This window comes from Mustela putorius, unplaced genomic scaffold (genome assembly GCF_011764305.1).
Source record: "Mustela putorius furo isolate JIRA1106 unplaced genomic scaffold, ASM1176430v1.1 tig00000127_pilon_pilon_pilon, whole genome shotgun sequence".
NCBI classification, from domain to species: Eukaryota; Metazoa; Chordata; class Mammalia; order Carnivora; family Mustelidae; genus Mustela; species Mustela putorius.
Genome location: NW_025421288.1, coordinates 8428908 through 8449467, shown reverse-complemented (window position 1 = coordinate 8449467; position 20560 = coordinate 8428908). Strand labels below are relative to the sequence as shown.

Sequence of the window (20560 nt, the reverse complement as noted above, 5' to 3'; positions counted from 1 at the left end):
CAGTCGGCCACTCAGACTCCATGGATCCCCTTCGGAGGATCGGGCAATGAAGCAGATGAATGGGCCTCAGCAGTCCTAATTTCTCTTTCCAGCGAGCCTCTCCTCAAAAGCAACTTTTGTTTTGTTTTGTTTATTTAAATTCAATTATTTAACATACAGTGTATTACTGGTTTCAGTGGTAGAGGTCAGTGATTCATCAGTCTCATATAATACCCAGTGCTCATCACATCACATGCCCTCCTTAATGCCCATCACCCAGTTACCCCATCCCCCACCCCTCCAGAAACCCTCAATTTGTCTCCTAGAGGTAAGAGTCTCTAACGGTGGGGCGCCTGGGTGGCTCAGTTGGTTAAGCAGCTGCCTTCGGCTCAGGTCATGATCCCAGCGTCCTGGGATGGAGTCCCATATCGGGCTCCTTGCTCCGCAGGGAGCCTGCTTCTCCGTCTGACTCTGCCTTCCACTCTGTCTGCCTGTGCTCGCTCTCGCTTGCTCTCTCTGACAAATAAATAAAATCTTTAAAAAAAAAAAAAAAAGAGTCTCTAACGGTTTGTCTCCCTCTCTGATTTTGTCTTGTTTTATTTTTTCCTCTTTCCCTATGATCCTTTTGTTTTGTTTCTTAAATCTCACATATGAGCGAGATCATGTGATAATTGTCTTCCTCTTATTGACTTATTTTGGTTGGCATAATACCTTCTAATTCCAACCACATCCTTGCAAATGGCAAGGTTTCAATTTTTTGATGGCTGAGTAGTATTCCATTGTGTGTGTGTGTGTGTGTGTGTGTGTGTATACACATATATATTTACCACATCTTTTTTTTTTAAATATTTTATTGTTTTTGACAGACAGAGATCACAAGTAGGCAGAGAGGCAGGCAGAGAGAGAGGGGGAAGCAGGCTCCCTGATGAGCAGAGAGCCTGTTGTAGAGCTCGATCCCAGGAACCTGAGATCATGACCTGAGCCAAAGGCAGAGGCTTTAATCTACTGAGCCCCCCAGGTGCCCCAGCACCACGTCTTCTTTATCCATTCATCTGTTCCTGGACATCTGGGTTCTTTCCATAGTTTGGCTATTGTGGACCCCTCAAAGGCAAACTTAAGGACAATGGGGTGCTGGAACAAGCTACAAGAGCTTTTTTTTTTTTTGGCATGCAGCAAAGCAAGGTTTATTGAGCAATATCAAAGTGGTAGTACAACCTTCCCGAGGGGGAAGGGGACCCATAGACGTTGCCACCAGTTTCTAAGTCTAGGGGTTTGTACGAGCTTATTGGCTGTGTTCATCTGATTAACCCTCTGTGCCTGTCATCCAATCAGGCTTTTGTCACCTGTCCTATGGGGAAGAGTGGAGGGCTCCTTCCAGAGCCGTGTAAAATCCTTTAAAGAGTGGTTTCCTCTTAAGGTAGGGGCGGGGGGCCTTGTTCCTGCCTGCCTGCTTTGCAATTATCCTTCATCATTCCCTCCTCTAAAGAGGTAACCCTAACTACTGTCAGGGAAAAAGGGTGACGACCGATCGAAGCTACTTCCCGCTGGTCAGGGGCATGGATGGGACAGTAGTCAGGGCTCCTCTCATCAGGATCTGTCACGGGGTCCCCTGCAGGTGTCTAGTTTGATCTCCACGTGAGGCTCCTTCTGAACCACCACCATTTGGAGTTCAACGACCTTTATTCTGGAAGATCTAAAGTGGGTCAGGGCATTTAGGAGGCAAGGCCAAATGCACAATGCAAGAGCGAGTACAGCCAGGGGTCCAGCAAGAAATAGAGCATGTTTTCGTGAACTCCCCACATGCTGTGAGGAGACAGCAGGCGAAAGGAAAAAGACTTATCTGTGTCTTCTTGCTTCAAGACTAGTTTGAGGTCCTCTTTAGGTTCACAGAAGGATTTTGGTTCCTTGTTGTTAGGCTCCACTGGGGACCAGTGTTTGACCAGGAATGATGGATCTGGAACAGTGGCTCTAGGCTTCACTTAGCTATCGGAGTTGCTGAAACCCGTGTGTGTGGGCCTTCCCAGACCAGCTCTTATCAGGCACTTGGTCCCCAGGGTGAAATGGGACAAGTCAGTTATTTGGGGGCTGGGAGTTAGGAAGCTCTTTCCAAGAGGGATGAAATGAGGAAAGCCCAAAACCTCGGATACTCCCTCTGTTACCACTCTGAAGGGACTGCGGGAGTCCAAACTGATGTGATGGGAAAGATACAAAGCGAAGGTCAAGCAAAGCTTTATTTTGTGCCAGCACCGAGAATCAAACGGTCGGGGCTGTCTCTTAAGGAGAGAGCCACGACCCCCTGCTTCACAGACTAGCTTTTTTTTTTTTTTTTAAGATTTTATTTATTTATTTATTTATTTATTTGACAGACAGAGATCACAATTAGGCAGAGAGGCAGGCAGAGAGAGAGGAGGAAGCAGGCTCCCTGCTGAGCAGAGAGCCTGATGTGGGACTCCATCCCAGGACCCTGAGATCATGATCGGAGCAGAAGGCAGAGGCTTCAACCCACTGAGCCACCCAGGCACCCCCACAGACTAGCTATTATAGAGCAAAGGCCATGTGGTTGAGCCTGGCCAATGAGATTGTCTTCACCTGGCAGGACTTGTCCTTGCATTCTGGGCTGTTATCTCTACCTGACCTGACCGGTCCTTGTATTTGGGCTCTGTTATCAGGGACTGGTCTACCATATTTTACTGGTTTCCCAGACTTGCTTTTAAGTAAGTTCTCCTGGGAGGTGGGCAGGGTCAGTTTAAGTTTTACTGCATAAACAACAAAATGGCTGTTTAACCGAGATGGAGTCGATCTGGCTAAGTAGGTCCCTACCCAAACCAAGGCATTTACAAGTGCCTTTCTCACTTCCAAGCATTTTTTTTTTTAAGAGACAGTACACGTGTTTGATAGGGGGTGGGGGCTCGAACGTACAACCCCAAGATCAAGTTGCATACTCTGCCGACTGAGCCGCCAAGTGCCCCGAGCCAGTTCTTACTATTTGAGAAATTTTGCAAGCAAGCTGTTAAATACAGCCTTTATTAAACATTTAATGCTGTTTATTATTATAACTTACAATTAGATTAATTGTACTTAAAAAAAAAAGGCGGGGGTGCCTGGGTGGCACAGTTAGTTAAGTGTCCAACTCTTGGTTTTGGCTTAGATCATGATCTCATTGTTGTGAGATCAAGCCTCCTGTAGGGCTCCCCGCTCAGCATGGAGTCTACTTGAGATTCTCACTCCCTCTCCCCCATCCCTCCCCTTCATGCTTTCTATCATGAACAAATGAATTAATATATATATATTTTAAAGGCAGAGGTGATTTTTTTTTGTTTTTGTTTTTTTGTTTTTTTTTTGTTTGTTTCTATTTTTGGACTGTTGATGAGGTTGGTGGGGTCCAGAGTTGATGTCCAGAAAAGAATTCTTGAGATGTCTTAGGTGCAAAAAAAGTGGCTTTATTAAAGCACAGGGGACAGAACCGCTGGGCAGAAAGAGCTGCCACTGATAGGTTTGGACTGTGAGGAACAACAGATTACAACCTTGAATTGGGGGCAAGTAAAGATAAGGGAAATTCTAAAAGGACTTTCATATGCTAAAGAAGACTCAGGATCCTGGAAGAATGTTATAATCTGCCTATTTAAAGTATTTGTCAGTGGGCTGCAATTTATAAGGACATTTAATTTTTTTAAGATTTTTATTTATTTGACAGACAGAGATCACAAGTAGGCAGAGAGACAGGCAGAGAGAGAAGGGGAAGCAGGCCCCCCGCCGAGCAGAGAGCCCCATGTGGGCTCAATGCAGGGCTCAATCCCAGGATCCTGGAACCACGACCAGAGCCAAAGGCAGAGGCTTTAACCCACTGAGCCACGGAGGCGCCCAATAAGGACATTTAATTTTATCTATATTTCTTTCTGCCTTTGTTTCTCACATCAGAGTTACAGATGAAGCAAGTTTGGCAATGCACTGATAACTGTTGAAGCTGGATGATCGGTAATATTGGTGTGTTTTTTTTTAAAGATTTTATTTATTTATTTGACAGAGATCATAAGTAGTCGGAGAGGCAGGCAGAGAGAGAGGGGAGGAAGCAGGCTCCCTGCTGAGCAGAGAGCCCGATGGGGGACTCCATCCCAGGACCCGGAGATCATAACCTGAGCCGAAAGCAGAGGCTTTAACCCACTGAGCCACCCAGGCGCCCCTAATATTGGTTTCTTACGTGTCTCCTTCTAATTGTGTTGGATATTGTTCATAATAAAAAGTTAGGGAAAAAAACCCAAAGGTAACTATGATAGTAATTTATAATAAGAAATTGTTGGGTCCCCCCAAAATTGGGTACCCCAATAATGGGTCCGTGATTAAAGGAGACTGATACAAAGCGAAGGTCAAGCAAAGCTTTATTTCGCGCCAAGCATCAGGAAACAGCCCCGACCGTCAAACAGACGGGTCGGGGCTGCCCCTCCCTGCTTTCCAGACTAACTTTTATAGAGCAAAGTCCATGTGGTTGGGCCTGGCGACACACAGGCGGCCAATGAGATTATAACACACACAGGAAACTCCACAGTGATGCTAGGTGACAAGCTGAATTACAATTTACCCTAGTAGACATTTGAACCAGCCTATCACACCTTGGTAAGGATTGGCGCCAAAAGGCTCCCAAAGGGCGGGGCCCATACTCCTTGGTAGCTAGAAGACAGTATGTGCCCCCACTGATTGAATACCTCCACCAGGCCTGACCCACCCTTGTACTTAGACTTCCTTACGTGGGACTGGTTTCCCGGACTTGCTTTTTTTTTTTTTTTTTTTTTTTTTTTTAAATTTTATTTATTCCTTTGACAGAGACAGATCAGAAGTAGGCAGAAAGGAAGGCAGAGAGAGGAGGAAGCAGGCTCCCTGCCGAGCAGAGAGCCTGATGCTGGACTCGATCCCATGACCCTGAGATCATGACCTGAGCTGAAGACAGAGGCTTTAACCCACTGAGCCACCCAGGCACCCCCCCGGACTTGCTTTTAAGTAAATTCCCCTGGCGGGGTGCAGGGTCAATTTAAGTTTTATAACAAAATGGCAGTTCAACCAGGGTGGGGCTGCTCTGGCGGAATAGGCCCTTACAAAATACATTTTCGGTCTTCTCTGTTCCTGGCCCAGAGCTCCTATTTTAGTATATGTGCTGCCGAAGCGAGCACTGGCCCTGAGCTCCTAAAAGACTTAGAGTTTCCTAAGTGATAACGGTGTTAAAAGGTGTCTTCTTGATATTCATAACAAACCCCTCTCAAACCCAAGTTTATGTTAATGAGATAACATCTGAAAATCACCTTATAATAGGGACTGGGTGCTGGGGAACCAACCTGATGACTGAAAGGTTGGATCTTTCTGTCTCAACCCCCTGACCTCCAGGGAAAGGAGAGGGGCTGGAGGTTGAATCCTTGACCTTTGGCCAACAAGTTCATCCATGGTGTGTGTGTACTGAGGCCTCCACAAAAACCGAAAAGGTTGGAGTTCAGGTAGCTTCTAAGATCAGCAAATACCTGAAGACACTGATTGAGAAGTGCCCTAAAAGAGAGCTTAGAAGTTCCATACCCTTTTCCCATACCCCATACCTTGCCCTATGCAACTCTTCCTGAGTTCTATATTGATTTATAATAAACCTGACATCTAGTAAGTGCAATGTATCTTTGTGTTTCATGAGCCACTCTAACACATTGACTAAACCCAAGAAAGAGTCTTTGGAGAATGTATAGCCAGTAGGTGAGCTCAGGTGACAATGTGGACTTCCAGTTGGCATCTACAGGGGGCAGGGGGGCGGGGACAGGGAACATTCTTACTGGACTGAGCCCTTAACCTGTGGAACCCCATATTATTACCATGTAGATGGTTTCAGAATTGAACTGAATTGTAGAACACTCAGCTGGTATTTGAGAATTACTTGATATGCATGTGTTTGGGGGAAACAAACACTGTATTTAGAGTCAGAATTATTAATAGATACTTACTACTCATCAGTTCCTGGGTCTGGGGTGCCTGGCTAGTTCAGTTGGTAGAGCGTATGACTCTTTTTTTTTTTTTTTAAGATTTTATTTATTTATTTGACAGAGAGAGATCACAAGTAGGCAGAGAGGCAGGCAGAGAGGGAGAAAGGGAAGCAGGCCCCCTGCTGAGCAGAGAGCCCGATGTGGGACTCGATCCCAGGACCCTGAGACCATGACCTGAGCCGAAGGCAGCAGCTTAACCCACTGAGCCACCCAGGCGCCCGAGCATATGACTCTTAATCTTGGGGTTATAAGTTCAAGCGCCATGTTGGGCAGAGAGATTTCTTTCTTTCTTTCTTAAAGATTTTCTTTATTTATTTGACAGACAGAGATCACAAGTAGGCAGAGAGGCAGGCAGAGAGAGAGGGGGAAGCAGGCTCCCTGCTGAGCAGAGAGCCCGATGCAGGGCTTGATCCCAGAACCCTGGGATCATGACAGGAGCCCAAGGCAGAGGCTTTAACCCACTGAGCCATCCAGGCTCCCCTGGGTAGAGAAATTTCTTTAAAGAGTACAACAAAATCTTTAAAAAAAAAACCCTCATCTCTTCCTAGTTATTTTCCCACAGTTTACTATTATCAATGCTCTTGCATTAATTTACACCTATTGTGTCTGTGTGGTAAAATATGGTAAAATACTATAATTGCATATGCAGGCTAAATCCAGTTGCTCTGATATCTTCACCAGCACTTGACACCGTCAGCAAGGCTTCTTTATTTAGCTATTCTAGTGAACGTGTATAGTAGCTCATTGTAGTTTTAATTTTCACTTCCCTAATGACTAATGATGTCGAACATTTTTCTTTAAAGATTTTATTTATTTATTTGACAGAGAGAGATCACAAGAAGGCAGAGAGGCAGGCAGAGAGAGAGAGAGGAGGAAGCAGGCTCCCCGCTGAGCACAGAGCCCGATGTGGGACTCAATCCCAGGACCCTGAGATCATGACCCGAGCCAAAGGCAGAGGCTTAACCCACTGAGCCACCCAGGCGCCCTGTGGAACATTTTTTATGCACTTATTTGCCAAGACTGATGTATCCAAGACTCAAGTCTAATGTCTCTCCCCTTTTTGTAACCCAATGGTTTCCCAGGGTAAAAGAGGGCTGTAGCCTCCATCTTGACCTCAAACTTTCTAGTTGGGGTCTTCATTCCAGCACGTCTCTTGGCTCAAGCGGAAGACCCTGAGGGCAAAGCATCCCTTGATGGAAACCAAAACCACCCCTTCCTGCATTAGGGACTCTCCAGAGCCCGCAAAACCGCACCCATGATTGCCGGCAAGACAGTGATCCCTTTGACCTTCTCCGCCTACCTCCCCTGACCCACCTGCCTTTGTCTGGCATTTTCCTTATAGAAATGTGGGAGTATTTTCAGTCCTTTGGAGAGAGTCTACAGTCTTTGAGATGGTAAGCTTCTGTCTTCCCCAGTGTTAGCCTCCTTGAAACTCCTTTCTTACTTCACCACCTCTTGTTTCTCTGCCTTTGGGTTTTGTCAGCAAAGACTGGCTGAACCTGGTCTATCTCTGAGCTCCCCAGGCCTGGGCTGGCCTTGATACATTCTCCCCAAGCCCTGATCCCTTTGCTTCCAAAGCCTCCGGATCAGAGAGAGACAAGCTAGGAAGGAAGAGAACAGCAATGGCTACCAACCAGCTGGACTGAGATTTGGCACATGAAGAAAGTCTGTTGGAAGATTCAGTTATCATTTGCTATCTCTCTCTCTCTCTTTTAAAGATTTTATTTATTTATTTGACACAGAGAGAGAGAGAGATCACAAGTAGGCAGACAGGCCGGCAAAGAGAGAGGGAGAAGCGGGCTCCCTGCTGAGCAGAGAGCCCAATGTGGGGCTTGATCCCAGGACCCTGAGCCAAAGGCAGAAGCTTAACCCCCTGAGCCACCCAGTAGCCCCTGCTATCACTTTTTAGAGAGGAGCCCTTGTGATGTCAGTCACTGTTTTCTAAAGACAAACAGTAGTAGCAGGTCCTGCTGGAGGAAGATATCTGAGCAAGACCATCCATCCCCACTGCCCTCTTCCTGGTTCTGGACTCCTCCCTCTGAGCCAACTGTTCTTCCAACAACTAGGATACCTCTGCCCCCAACCAAGTCTAAATCCTCTGACCATTGGTACTACAACAACCCTGAAAACCACCCTGCAGACACTCTAGGAAGATAGATCTACAGAATGGTTAGGGGTGTGGTTTTGAAAGTAGTCTTAAACTCAGTATCAGCTCTGCCTTTTATGTTTTAAGATTTTATTTTGATAGAGATCACAAATAGACAGAGAGGCAGGCAGAGAGAGAGGGAGAAGCTGACTCGCCGCCGGGCAGAGAGCCCGATGCAGGGCTTGATCTCAGGACCCTGAGATCATGACCCGAGCTGAAGAGAGAGGATCTAACCCACTGAACCACCCAGGTACCCCCAGTTCTGCCTTTTATTAGCCGTGTGACCTTGGCCAAGTTATGTAACCAAGGTGAAGCTGTCATTTCGGCCCCCTGGAGAGCAGAAAGACTATTTTGGAATTAGAGATTATATCTTTAGCATGCTGTTAGACCTTAACAAATGCTAAAAAATGGTAGATGGTTATCTAACTTCGACTAATACACAAATACACAGAAGCAAAGCTTTTCAAGATTTTTTGGGGGGGAGGGATTGCTATTATAAGTATGGTTTCTTTTGGTATTTATTTATTTACTAAGATTTTTTTAAAAAGATTTTTATTTATTTATTTGACAGAAAGAGAAAGAGAGATCACAAGTAGGCAGGCAGAGAGGGAGGGGGAAGCAGGTTCCCTGCTGAGCGGAGAGCCTGATGCAGGGCTCCATTCCAGGACCCTGAGATCATGACCTGAGCCAAAGACAGAGGCTTAGCACACTGAACCACCCAGGTCCCCCTAAGATTTTATTTTTGTAACCTCTACGACAGTCATTGGGTGTCTGCCTTTGGCTCAGGTCGTGGTCCCCGGGTCCTGGGAGCAAGGAGCCTGATGCAGGGCTTGATCCCAGGACCCTGGAATCACGACCTGGGCCGAAAAGAGTTGCCCAACCAACTGAGCCACCCAGGCACCCCGCAACATGGCAAATGCAAAGCGAAAACAAGAAATTTCAGGGGTGTCTGCCTGGCTCAGTCAGTAGAGCATGTGATTCTTCATATCAACGTCATGAGTTTAAGCCCCATGATGGACACAGAACTTACTTTAAATAAAATTTTTTTTAACCTAGGTCCAGTAGGCATGGCAATCCCAGAGTGTGACACACACTCAGTCTTTGTGCCCAAACTCTGACTCACCTTCATTCCGATCTCTTCTGAACCTATAGAAACCAAACTGCTTCACCTTCCTGAACAGCCTATGTACTTTACTGCTTACCAACTCCAGCAATCCTCTACTGTATAGGGGGGATCCTTCTAGTCCCTTGGTTTTAAATATACCATCTATATACTGATGACATTCCCCAACATGTATCTCCACCCCCAACATTCCCCCTGATCTTCAGGCTCACAAGTCTTAACTGGCTAAGAGGAAGCTCTACTTAAAGGATCAGAAGCAGAACTCTCGATTTCCCATTGCTCGCCTCTCAGAAAATGGTTCTACCAGTCATACCACTGCTCATGCCAAAATTCTGACTTTTTTTTCTCTTGTTCCTAATTTCCTACCCTTGTTTTAGCAAATTCTGTTGACCTAGCATTTCTCTCCAGCTACATCCACCACTACATTTGTCAAGGCACCATCATCTCCTCTGGGACCTTTCCCACACCTTCCTCCCACTTTGATCCTCTATGCTTCCTTCTCCACTGAGTCGCCAGGATAAGCCTCTAAGAACTAGAATCATATCAGAACATTCCTCTACTTAAAACCCATCAATGGGGGCACCTGGGTGCCTCAGTGGGTTAAGCCTCTGCCTTTGGCTCAGGTCATGATCTCAGGGTCCTGGGATCGAGCCCCACATCGGGCTCTCTGCTCAGCGGGGAGCCTGCTTCTTTTTCTCTCTCTCTCTCTCCCTCTGCTTGCCTGTCTACTTGTGATCTCTCTCTGTCAAATAAATAAATAAAATTTAAAAAAAAATAACCATCAATGGTTTCCCATTCCACTCAGAGTAGAACACAAAGTTGTCTCCATGGCCAATGAAATTCCATGCACTAATACTTGTGTGAGGCATTTTCTTCACATAATCAACACAATATCTCATAATAGCTTGAAAACCGAAGCAGATGTGAGAATCCACCAGTCTTCTATTAAGCCAGACATTAAAGAAATTTGTGGAAATATAAAAAATTGCCACTAATTATCACTACATTTTTTGTTTGAAAATATATTTTCCCCAAAAATGATTTTTTTAAAAGATTTTATTTATTTATTTGACAGAGAGAGAGAGAGATATCACAAGTAGGCAGAGAGGCAGGCAGAGAGAGGAGGAAGCAGGCTCCCTGCTGAGGAGAGAGCCTGATGTGGGGCTCAATCCCACGACCCTGAGATCATGACCTGAGCCAAAGGCAGAGGCTTAACCCACTGAGCCACCTAGGTGCCCCCCAAAATGATATGTTGCTTACATTAATTTTAATTTCTGTGCAATATAGTGTGACTTGGAGGGTATCTTGAAAAGATGGGATCTCAAGCCAAGGTCAATATGGCCCACAGGGCTCAAGTACAAGGATGAAAGGTTGATTAATGTCCTTAATTTCTGGTTAGGTCTCATTGGAGGGCTTGTCTGCAGAACAATGTGAAAATACTTAGTGTGATGGGTGAAGGGGCGAAAAGGGGTGAAGGGCACTGAGTTACCCCTATGGAAACCCTGTCAACACATTGCCCTGGTCAGAGAAGAGACAGGTATTGATAACTCCCAATTAATACCCCTTCTTCTGCTGGTTACCGAGGTACCCTCAAAAGATTTACTCAAAGGGGGGGAAAAAGTAAAAAAAAAAGAAAAACCCCCGAAAACAAAAACAAAAACCATGCTACCATGTTCTTGTAGCTTAGTCGGTGGAGCGTATGATCCTTGGTCTCAGGGTCCTGAGTAAACGTTCCATGTTGGACATCGAGCCTACTTTAAAAAAAAAAGGTGGTGGGGGGGGAGTAACCACACTCTTTATTCTCCTATTTTCCTGTGCTGGTAAATTTTAAGGGCATGCCCCCACTCCCTCCCTTCCATCAGCACCTCCCAGGCCCCTGCAGACAAGAGAAGGGCACTCTAATCTCTTCATTGTAAATTGACTACGGGAATTAGGCTAAGGACGGTATGATCAGGTGAGAGGACACCACCATTTCTGACCCAGGGGTCTGGAGCCATCAGATTAGGGTTTGGGGGTTCTCCCTTTCCCAGCCACCCTGAGCACAACACCTTGCAGAACCGCGGGCCTCGAGCCCAAGCCAGAGGACTTTGCGCTTATCTCCATAGAGCCGCTCCCCGCCCTCCTACCGCCGCAGGTAGATGAAGCTCAGCCAATCAGGAGGTCTCTAGGGCAAAGAAGGCGGGACGACGAGGAAAAGTTTAGGACAGGAGCGCCAACCAATCCTGCGCCTAGCTTCCGGAGTAACGGCCACCGGCACCCACTTGCAGACGCCGCTCAGAGCAGGGGGATGGTTAGTGGACAGTGAACCAATCCGTGCCCAGGGAAGGCCAATTTTAGCCAATTAAAACTGAGGAGGTGGGAGGGGGCGGAGCTCGCCGGTGGTTTCTCGCTGGTGGGTGAGGGATCGGCTTTCTCTGCTAGTTCCCACCCTAGGACTTCTTAGCCCCTGGAAGGCGAGGAGAGAGGCTCAGGGGAGTTTTTGGAGTGGGGCGTAGAGGTACCTCCCGGGAAGGCCTGGAAGCAAAAGAGACTCCTAGTTGGGGAAGCTGCTGGAAGCCACTGGGTGGGCATCGAGGAAGCGTAGGCTGGTTAGGGGGCGGGACTTCCGGGGCGTGGTTTTACGAGTGGGGGCGGGGCCTGCTTCTAAGGTTGAGCCGAAGGGGCGGGGCTAAGAGATCCCTGGGTGTGACCTAGGAGAAAGAAGGGTAGTAGTTTCAGTGGGCGTTTTGGGGCCAGGACGGTGTTGCCAGAGGCTCTGGGGTGTTAGGTGAAATCTCAGGCTAAGGTGAAGGTTGCTGGGGAGGTTACCTGCCCTAACCTACTGTCCTCTCTTCCCAGGGAGCCACTGGTGGGGCCCTTCCTAGGGTCCTTTTCCCTTCGTGGGGTGCTATGGAGTTCCCAGAACACAGCCAGCAGCTGTTGCAGAGCCTGCGAGAGCAGCGGTCCCAGGGTTTCCTCTGTGACTGCACCGTAATGGTGGGTAGCACCCAGTTCTTGGCCCATCGGGCTGTGCTGGCCTCCTGCAGCCCGTTCTTCCAGCTTTTCTACAAAGAGCGGGAACTGGACAAGAGGGATCTGGTGTGCATCCACAATGAGATTGTCACGGCCCCAGCGTTTGGGCTGCTTCTGGACTTCATGTATGCTGGCCAGCTGGTCCTGAGGGGGGATACCCCCGTGGAGGATGTGCTGGCGGCTGCCAGCTACTTGCACATGAATGACATCGTTAAAGTGTGTAAGCGGCGGCTGCAAGCCCGGGCCCTGGCCGAGGCAGACAGTACCAAGAAGGAAGAGGAAACCAACTCACAGCCCCCTAGTTTGGAGTTTTTGCCCACTTCCCGTGGCCCCCAGCCTTCGTTGGCATCTGCCGAGACATCAGGCCCCTGGGGCAAAGGGGAATGGAAAGGCCCTGCAGCTCCCTCACCGACAGTCTGTCCTCCAGATGAGCCACCAATGCCCGGGGGAGCTGACACGACCCAGCCTGGCGTGGAGGTCGACTCCCCACATCTCCGGGCACCTCCTGCACCAGTGGCTGATGTCTCCCTCGCCAGCCCCAGTAGCTCCACAGAGACCATTCCTTCAAACTACTTGTCTTCAGGCCTTCCAACAGTTTCGGCAGAGCCTCTGGCTCCCCTTGATGTGGGTACTGAGAGTCTGAGGATGGTGGAACCAAGGGGTGCTGGGGGACCACTGCAAGGCTTCTATCCTCCTGCTCCAGCAGCTGCCCCGGTCCCTGTCCCAGTTCCATCGCAGGCTCCAGCGCCCGCAGAAGCTGAGCTGGTCCAGGTGAAAGTAGAAGCTATTGTGATTTCTGATGAGGAGCCCGATGTGTCCGAGGAACAGCGTCAGGGCCCCGAGGGACTGTTCCCGCCCGGGGGAGCAATGTATGGTGGACAGCCCCCTCAGCCAGAGGCTTTTGAGGAGCCGAGAGCAGCCGGACTGGAGGAGGTGGGGCCAAGTGATCACTTCCTGCCCCCAGATCCTCACCTACCCTACCATTTGTTGCCAGGTCCAGGGCAGTATCCCCGAGGACTGGTGACATCGCCCTTGCCTGCGCCCGCGGCCCTGCATGAGCCACTTTACCTGCCTTCTGAGTATGAAGCAACCCCGGGAAGTTTTGGGGTTTTTACCGAGGACGTGCCCACTTGCAAGACATGTGGGAAGACCTTCTCATGTTCTTACACACTAAGGCGACATGCCACGGTGCACACACGTGAGCGACCCTACGAGTGCCGCTACTGTCTGCGCAGCTACACCCAGTCAGGGGACCTCTACCGACACATCCGCAAGGCTCACAATGAGGACCTGGCCAAACGCAGCAAGCCGGATCCAGAGGCTGGCCCCCTCCTAGGAGTGCAGCCCCTCCACGGCTCCCCGACAGCAGACAAGCAGAACAGCGGTGGCGGCGGCGGCGGCGGTGGCGGTGGCGGAGGGCCACCTAAAGATTTTGTACTCGGCCCCAAAAACTGACACCTGCAGGAGCATCAGAAGCCCATGCTAGGCCTGCTCTTGCCATCATTAGGGGGCAGCAGAGACTGGAAGCTTTTTCTTTCCCCCTGCTGGCGGAACAGAATGAACCTCTTGCGCAGGCCTGAGATTTCCCACCGGTTTTTCTTTACCCAGCCAAACAGCAGGACTTTCTGGAGCGGGTGCATCTCGGTCAGCTCCTCTCCAAGGGCACATTTTTCTGAGCTGTAATTGCTTCCCACCCTGCCTTCTGGACCATAAAGCTAGCAGTGAAAGTATCTTTTTGGACCCGTGTCGGCTGGTTTATTCCACAAACCTGCATGCCTCCTGATTCTTTCATACTTCTCCTGCCGATCTTTTAGGAAGCTGACCTCTGTACCTGGGGTAGGGTTCAGGGTTAGGTTGCTTTTGAGGGGAAGAAGTGGGACAGGCAGAGGGCAATACGGATTTGACTTAGGAGAAATGTACTAATGAGGGAATCGTGTCCAGTGATGGTTTATCATTGTAGTTAAGCTCCCAGGACCTGGTCTATACTGAGGATACATAAAAATCCTTAATTCTCAACAACTTTATGAGGTATTGGCACGCCCCTCCCCTTTCCTTTTTCCACAGGCAAGGAAATGTGAGACCCCAAAATCAGGTCAACCTATTGCGGGTCACAAGGGCGAGTTAAGGGGCAAGCCAGAGTTTGAGTCCTGGGCTTCAAACACCATGCCCACTGTGCTGGATTAGAACGTTGTTGAGAAAACCAGCAGTTTTCTCGTTCATCCTCATGAGTGTTTGGCTTTGCTCCCTTGCCCCTTCGCCTCTGCTTCCATTATAGAAAGTCTGGGGGTGACTGTTTCAGCAACAGACACTGTTACCGATGACTTGAAATCGTTGCCTGTGTGTCCTGATGTGGGTTGAGGTCCCTGAAGATGAGGAACCCGAAGGCAGAAAACACGAAGCTCTGGGGTGATGGGTTTTGGGGGGAGGAGGAGGAAGGCCTGTGGTACAGGAAAGATGGGGGCTTGGGCACAATGAAAGCGAGGAACTCCAGCTGACATGATCTTGAAGTTCCTCTAGTCCAACTCCCTCACCTGAAAAGCATGAGGACAGCCTTGAGGAGTCAGATGACTCAGTTGTGGTCGCACAGTGGTTGCTGGCAGTAGAGACCCCAGAGAAAGGGGGGCCTGGGGTGTTGAGGTGGGTTCTGGGATCTCTGGGCCGGTAACAGAAGGGGCCTCCTCTTCTGTTCTCTGTGAACAGTGGTGCCATTGGGTAGGAAGGCTCCCGAAAAACCCTTCTCGGTTCTGCACATAAGGAATCGCGTGCAAAAAAAGCAACAAGGAAGAGTTAGGAGAAGATGAAAATGAGTCACTTTTCTGAATTTATTTTCTCTCTTTTTGTATTTATCTGTACTGCTCTGCATTGGAAGCTCTTGCCGGCGAGCTTCTGTTTCTGAGTTAGAGGAAGGTGGACCAAACATCAGAGATTGGCCAAAGGAAACTCCGTACCTGGGGCATTGAAGGAAGCAAACCATTGATGCTTAACATTTTCACAGCTGGATGAATTCTTTGCCTTTCACTTGTGTTGGAATGACCTTTTAGTTTGTCTTCCAAATGGCTAATTTTATTTGTGCAAATATATATTCCCACTTTAATTCCTTGGCATCAGTAACAAGGCAAGACATACATACACACGGTAAGTTCTGGCTGAGTGGAGCACCTTTTCCAATGTTTTGCCTAGAGTAACTATTGGTTGCCTAAAAACAATCAGTTGCCTTTAAAAGGGTAAATTTTGGCCAGCTGGGTGGTTCAGTCAGTTAAGCATCTGCCCTCCGCTCAGGTCATGATCCCAAGGTCCTAGGGTTGACCCCACATTGGGCTCCCTGCTCAGTGGGGGAAGTCTGCTGCTCCCTCTGCCCCTCCTCCACTTGTGTTCTGGAACGTGCTCTCTCTTTCCCTTTTTCTCTCAAAATTTTTATTTTTTTATTCATTTTTAAAAACATTTATTTATTTATTTATTTATTTATTGGACAGCAAGAGAGGGAACACAAGCCCGGGGAGAGGGAGAGGCAGGCTCCCTACTCAGCGGGGAGCCCGATGCCAGGGCTTGATCCCAAGACTCTGGGATCATGACCTGAGCCACCCAGGCGCCCCTCAAATAAAATATTAATAAAAAAGGGGGCGCCTGGGTGGCTCAGTGGGTTAAAGCCTCTGCCTTCAGCTCAGGTCATGATCCCAGTTTCCTGGGATCGGGCCCTACATCAGGTTCTCTGCTCAGTGGGGAGCCTGCTCCCCCCCCCTCTCTGCCTGTCTCTCTGCCTACTTATGATCTCTGTCAAATAAATAAATAAATAAAATCTTTTTAAAAAAAATCTTTTAAAAAAGGGGGGTGGGGAGAAAAAATAAAATCAGTTGCCTCAGAACATCAGTTCCTAAAAGCAAGACATAATATGGTGTCTACATGTATATATCATGCATACTATTTCTCTAGACAGTCTGGAAAACAGTAACCATTGTTACAGTCTTGGCCATGTATAACACCTAAAAGAGGGTCTTGAGAAGTCAGATGACTTGTTGTTTGGTGTGGTTCTCCTCCAGAGCCAGCATTTGCTTTCAGTTCCCAGCATGAGACACCAGTTTCCCTGGCAGTGGAAATTAGGAATCTGCGAGATGTTGAAGATAGCACAACAGCCAACACGAAAGGCCACGGTTGTCTCACTGTATCTGCTGGTCGCCAGGAACAGTCTCTACCGGTCTATAGAGGTGTAAGCTATAGAGAATTTTCTAATTTCCGGGCTTCTCAATGGTCTCCTCCGTGAATTCAAGGAACCACAGGTGAGCTCATCCAACCCCTAGTCCAGCATTGGCTCCTCCTATTGCCAGTGTGAAACCCCTGCTTGAAGAAGAACCTAGGGCGCCTGGCTGGTTCAGTCTGTGGAGCTTATGACTCTTGACCTCAGGGTCATGACTTCAAGCCCCACATTGTGTGTAGAGATTAAATAAATAATCATAAAAAAAAACAGAACTCATTATCCCCAGAGGAAACATAGTCTATCGCTGGACAGTCCTAATTGTTGGATGACACTGCATTTCACTGAGCCAGAATCAGCTTCCTTTTATGGGGGTAAGGGTTGGGCTCCAGCCTACCAAGAGTTTCACACTGAAATTTTATTTTTGAGCTATAAGCGGATTTAGTTTTCAGACAACCACCTTTTGCTCTCCAGCTTTAGAGATACAATTCTTTTAAGATTTTTAATTTTGTTTTAAGTAATCTCTACGCTCAGTGTGGGGTTCGAATTTACAACCCCAAGATCCAGAGCTGCACGCCATACTGACTAAGCCAGCCACATGACTCTAGAGCTTTAATTCTAATTTAGGATTTTAATTATTTTCTTTCTTTCTTTTTAACAAGATTTTTATTTATTTATTAGAGAGAGAGAGAGCGCGCGCGAGCATGAGAGGGGAGAAGGTCCAAGAGAGAAGGAGACTCCCCATGGAGCTGAGAGACGCTGGGATCTTGACCTTAGCCAAAGGCGGCAGCTTAACCAACTGAGCCACCCAGGCGTCCCCTGAATTTCCAATTTTAATGTCGCCAAAGCCAATGTTTCCAAAGATGATTTACCTGGAGATATACTATTTCTATTGTAAAATATATTTACTTTTCTGGGTTTTTGTTTTGTTTTGGCAAATGATATGAAATCTTCCAAAGTCCCCTACCCGATTATCAGTAAGTGATTTTGGCAGGCACCTCTAAAGGAACTCTTAATATATTTATTTTTAAGATTTTATTCATTTATTTGAGAGAGAGAAAGTGACTGAGAGAGAGTACAAGCCGGGGTTAGAGGCAGAGGAAGAGGGAGAAGCAAACTCCCCACTGGGCGGGAGCCTGATGCGGGGCTCGAACCAGGACCCTGGGATCGTGACCTGAGCCAAAGGCAGCTGCTTCAAGGACTGAGACACCCAGGCACCCCTAAAAGAACTCTTAAAAAAAAAATACGGGGCGCCTGGGTGGCGCAGTGGGTTAAGCCGCTGCCTTCGGCTCAGGTCATGATCTCAGGGTCCTGGGATCGAGTCCCACATCAGGCTCTCTGCTCAGCAGGGAGCCTGCTTCCTCCTCTCTCTCTCTGTCCACTTGTGATCTCTCTCTGTCAAATAAATAAATAAAATCTTAAAAAAAAAATACAACAACCAGGGGCGCTTGGGTGGCTCAGTGAGTTAAGCCTCTGCCCTCGGCTCAGGTCACGATCCCAGGGTCCTGGGATAGAGCCCCGCATCAAGCTCTCCACTCAGTGGGGAGCCTGCTTCCGTCTCTCTCTCTGCCTGGCTCTTTGCCTACTTGTGATCTCTGTCTGTCAAATAAATAAATAAAATCTAAAAAAAAATACTGAAAACCATAATCACACTCAATAAAACTGGCAAAATCCTTTTCTCCACTCCAACAATTCTGGTTCAAATTTATCTCATAAACTTATTTATTCTTAAGATCTTCTTTAAAAAAAAAAAAAAGATCTTTTTTTTTTTTTTAAATTTATTTATTTATTTATCAGAGAGAGAGGGAGAGCGAGCGAGCACAGGCAGACCGAATGGTAGGCAGAAGCAGAGGGAGAAGCAGGCTCCCTGCTGAGCAAGGAGCCCGATGTGGGACTCCATCCCAGGACGCTGGGATCATGCCCTGAGCGGAAGGCAGCCGCTTAACCCACTGAGCCACCCAGGCGTCCCTTCTTAAGATCTTCTTTAAAGATTTTCGTTTTTTTTTAATTAAAAGATTTTATTATAGGGGTGCCTGGGTGGCTCAGTGGGTTAAAGCCTCTGCCTTCGGTTCGGGTCGTGATCCCAGGGTCCTGGGATCCAGCCTTGCATCAGGCTCTCTGCTCAGTGGGGAGCCTGCTTCTCTCTCTCTCTCTCTCTCTCTGCCAAACTCTCTGCCTACTTATGATCTGTCTGTCAAATAAATAAATCTTTAAAAAAAGAAAATATTTTATTTATTTTTTTGACAGAGAGAGCATGAGCAGCGGGGAGGGGCAGAGGGGGATGGAGAAGCAGACTTGCCGTTGACCAAGGAGCCCCATGTGGGACTTGATCCCAGGGCCCCAGGATCATGACCTGAGCATAAGGCAGATGCTTAACAGACTGAGCCACCCAGGTGCCCCCAAAAATTTTATTTATTTATTTATTTGAGAGAGAATAAGTGAGAGAGAGCATGAGGGAGGAGAAGGTCAGAGGGAGAAGCCGACTCCTTAAGGGGCTGGGAGCCCGAGGCGGGACTCGATCCTGGAAGTCCAGGATCATGACCTGAGCCAAAGGCAGTCGATCAACCAACTGAGCCACCCAGGTGCCCTAAATATTTTTAAGTAATCTCTATACCCAGGATGGGGCTTGAACCCACAGTCCTGAGATCTAGAGTGATACTCTAACTAGCCAGCCAGGCACCCTTATCTCAAACTTCAATTGTTTTGGGTTTTGGGTTTTTTTTTTTCAATAGAAGATTTCATTTATTTGTTAGAGAGAGAAAGAACAGCACATGCACACAAGTAAGGGGAAGGGCACAGGGAGAGCGAGAAGCAAGCTCCCCACTGAGCAGGGAGCCAGACGTGGGACTCGATCCCAGGACCCTGAGATCATAACCTGAGCTGAAGTCAGAGGCTTAACCAACCCAGGTGCCCCTCAGTTGTTTTGTTTTCAAATCAGAATCCAAATCCAGAATTCAAATCAGAATCAGAGTCACATTTGTTTGGTTGTCTTAGCCTTTTTTAATCTATAAGTTCCTCTCTCCTTTTCCCTGCATTTTTAAAAAAGATTTTATTTATTTATTGACATTATGAATGCAAGTGGTGGGGGCGGGGGGTGGTGTGTAGGGCTGAAGCAGAGAGAGAATCTCAAGCAGACTCCCCGCTAAGTGTAGAGCCTGACTTGGGGCTTGATCGCACAACCCTGAGATCATGACCTGAGCTGAAATCAAAAGTCAGGTGCTTACCTGACTGAGCCACCCAGGTGCCCCTCCTGCAGTTTATTTATTGAGGAAACTGGGTTGTTTGTCTTACAGTTTCACAGTTGGCAGTTTGTGGATGATATCGTGAGGATATCACGTTCCTCTGTCCAAAAGTTTCTTTGAAAATAATAGTGTAGGGGTGCTTGGGTGGCTTAGTGGGTTAAAGCCTCTGTCTTCCGCTTGGGTCATGGTCCCAGGGTCCTAGGACTGAGCCCCACATTGGGCTTTCTGCTCAGCGGGGAGCCTGCTTCCCCCTCTCTCTCTGCCAGCCTCTCTGCCTTACTTGTGATCTCTGTCAAATAAATAAATAAAATCTTTTAAAAAAGATAGAAAGAAAATAATAGCGTAGGTAGTATGTGGTTTTGGCAAAACTATAAAGGTGGTGGGCAGGAGTTGGGAAGACATTGGTCTAAATTGTCCCTTCTTTGCCCAAGTACGTACCTTCATATCCACAATGCTTTCCCATCAATCAAGCCCTGAAATTCTGCATGGAAAACATTAAGGATTAGTACGGTGAGCTCCCTTCCCCACCACAAACTTCTGAGTATAGAGATTGAGGTGCCCTCTGGGATTCCTTCAGGATGTGGGCTGGCTGGATCTCCGCTAGACCCACAGGTGACTGCCTATCTTTGACAAATTTCTTGTTCATTAACATCTCCATTAGAAGGCGGTCTTTGAAATAAAGACTGAAATGTAAGGCTGACCACTTGGTCTCTTTGCAGTGCTAATAAAAGGATTAGTGCAATAAATTTATTTTTTTTTAATATTTTATTTGTTTATTTGACAGACAGAGATTACAAGTAGGCAGAGAAGCAGGCGGTGGGTGAGTGGGGAAGCAGAGAGCTTGATTCAGGGCTCGATCCC

The 20560-nt window shown here is 47.7% G+C and overlaps 1 protein-coding gene and 1 long non-coding RNA gene across 3 annotated transcripts; one reads left to right on the top strand and one right to left on the bottom strand.

Annotated features, from left to right (window-relative positions):
• Positions 1 to 10476: 10476 nt before the first annotated feature.
• On the bottom strand, positions 10477 to 11837 carry LOC123387298. Its single transcript, XR_006601662.1, has 3 exons — positions 11758 to 11837; positions 11305 to 11420; positions 10477 to 11007 (listed from the first exon to the last, which is right to left on the bottom strand). It is a non-coding gene; the product is annotated as an uncharacterized LOC123387298 (long non-coding RNA).
• Positions 11618 to 13998, top strand: ZBTB3 (zinc finger and BTB domain containing 3). 2 transcript variants are annotated; one of them, XM_045063715.1, is made up of 2 exons: positions 11618 to 11648; positions 12095 to 13998. In XM_045063715.1, the coding sequence occupies exon 2, from the start codon at positions 12146 to 12148 to the stop codon at positions 13721 to 13723; it is 1578 nt and encodes a 525-aa protein (XP_044919650.1). In that variant the 5' UTR covers positions 11618 to 11648; positions 12095 to 12145; the 3' UTR covers positions 13724 to 13998. The 2 variants fall into 2 exon arrangements, with proteins under 2 accessions (XP_044919650.1, XP_044919646.1); XM_045063711.1 differs by lacking the exon at positions 11618 to 11648 and adding an exon at positions 11657 to 11753.
• The last annotated feature ends 6562 nt before the right edge of the window (positions 13999 to 20560 follow it).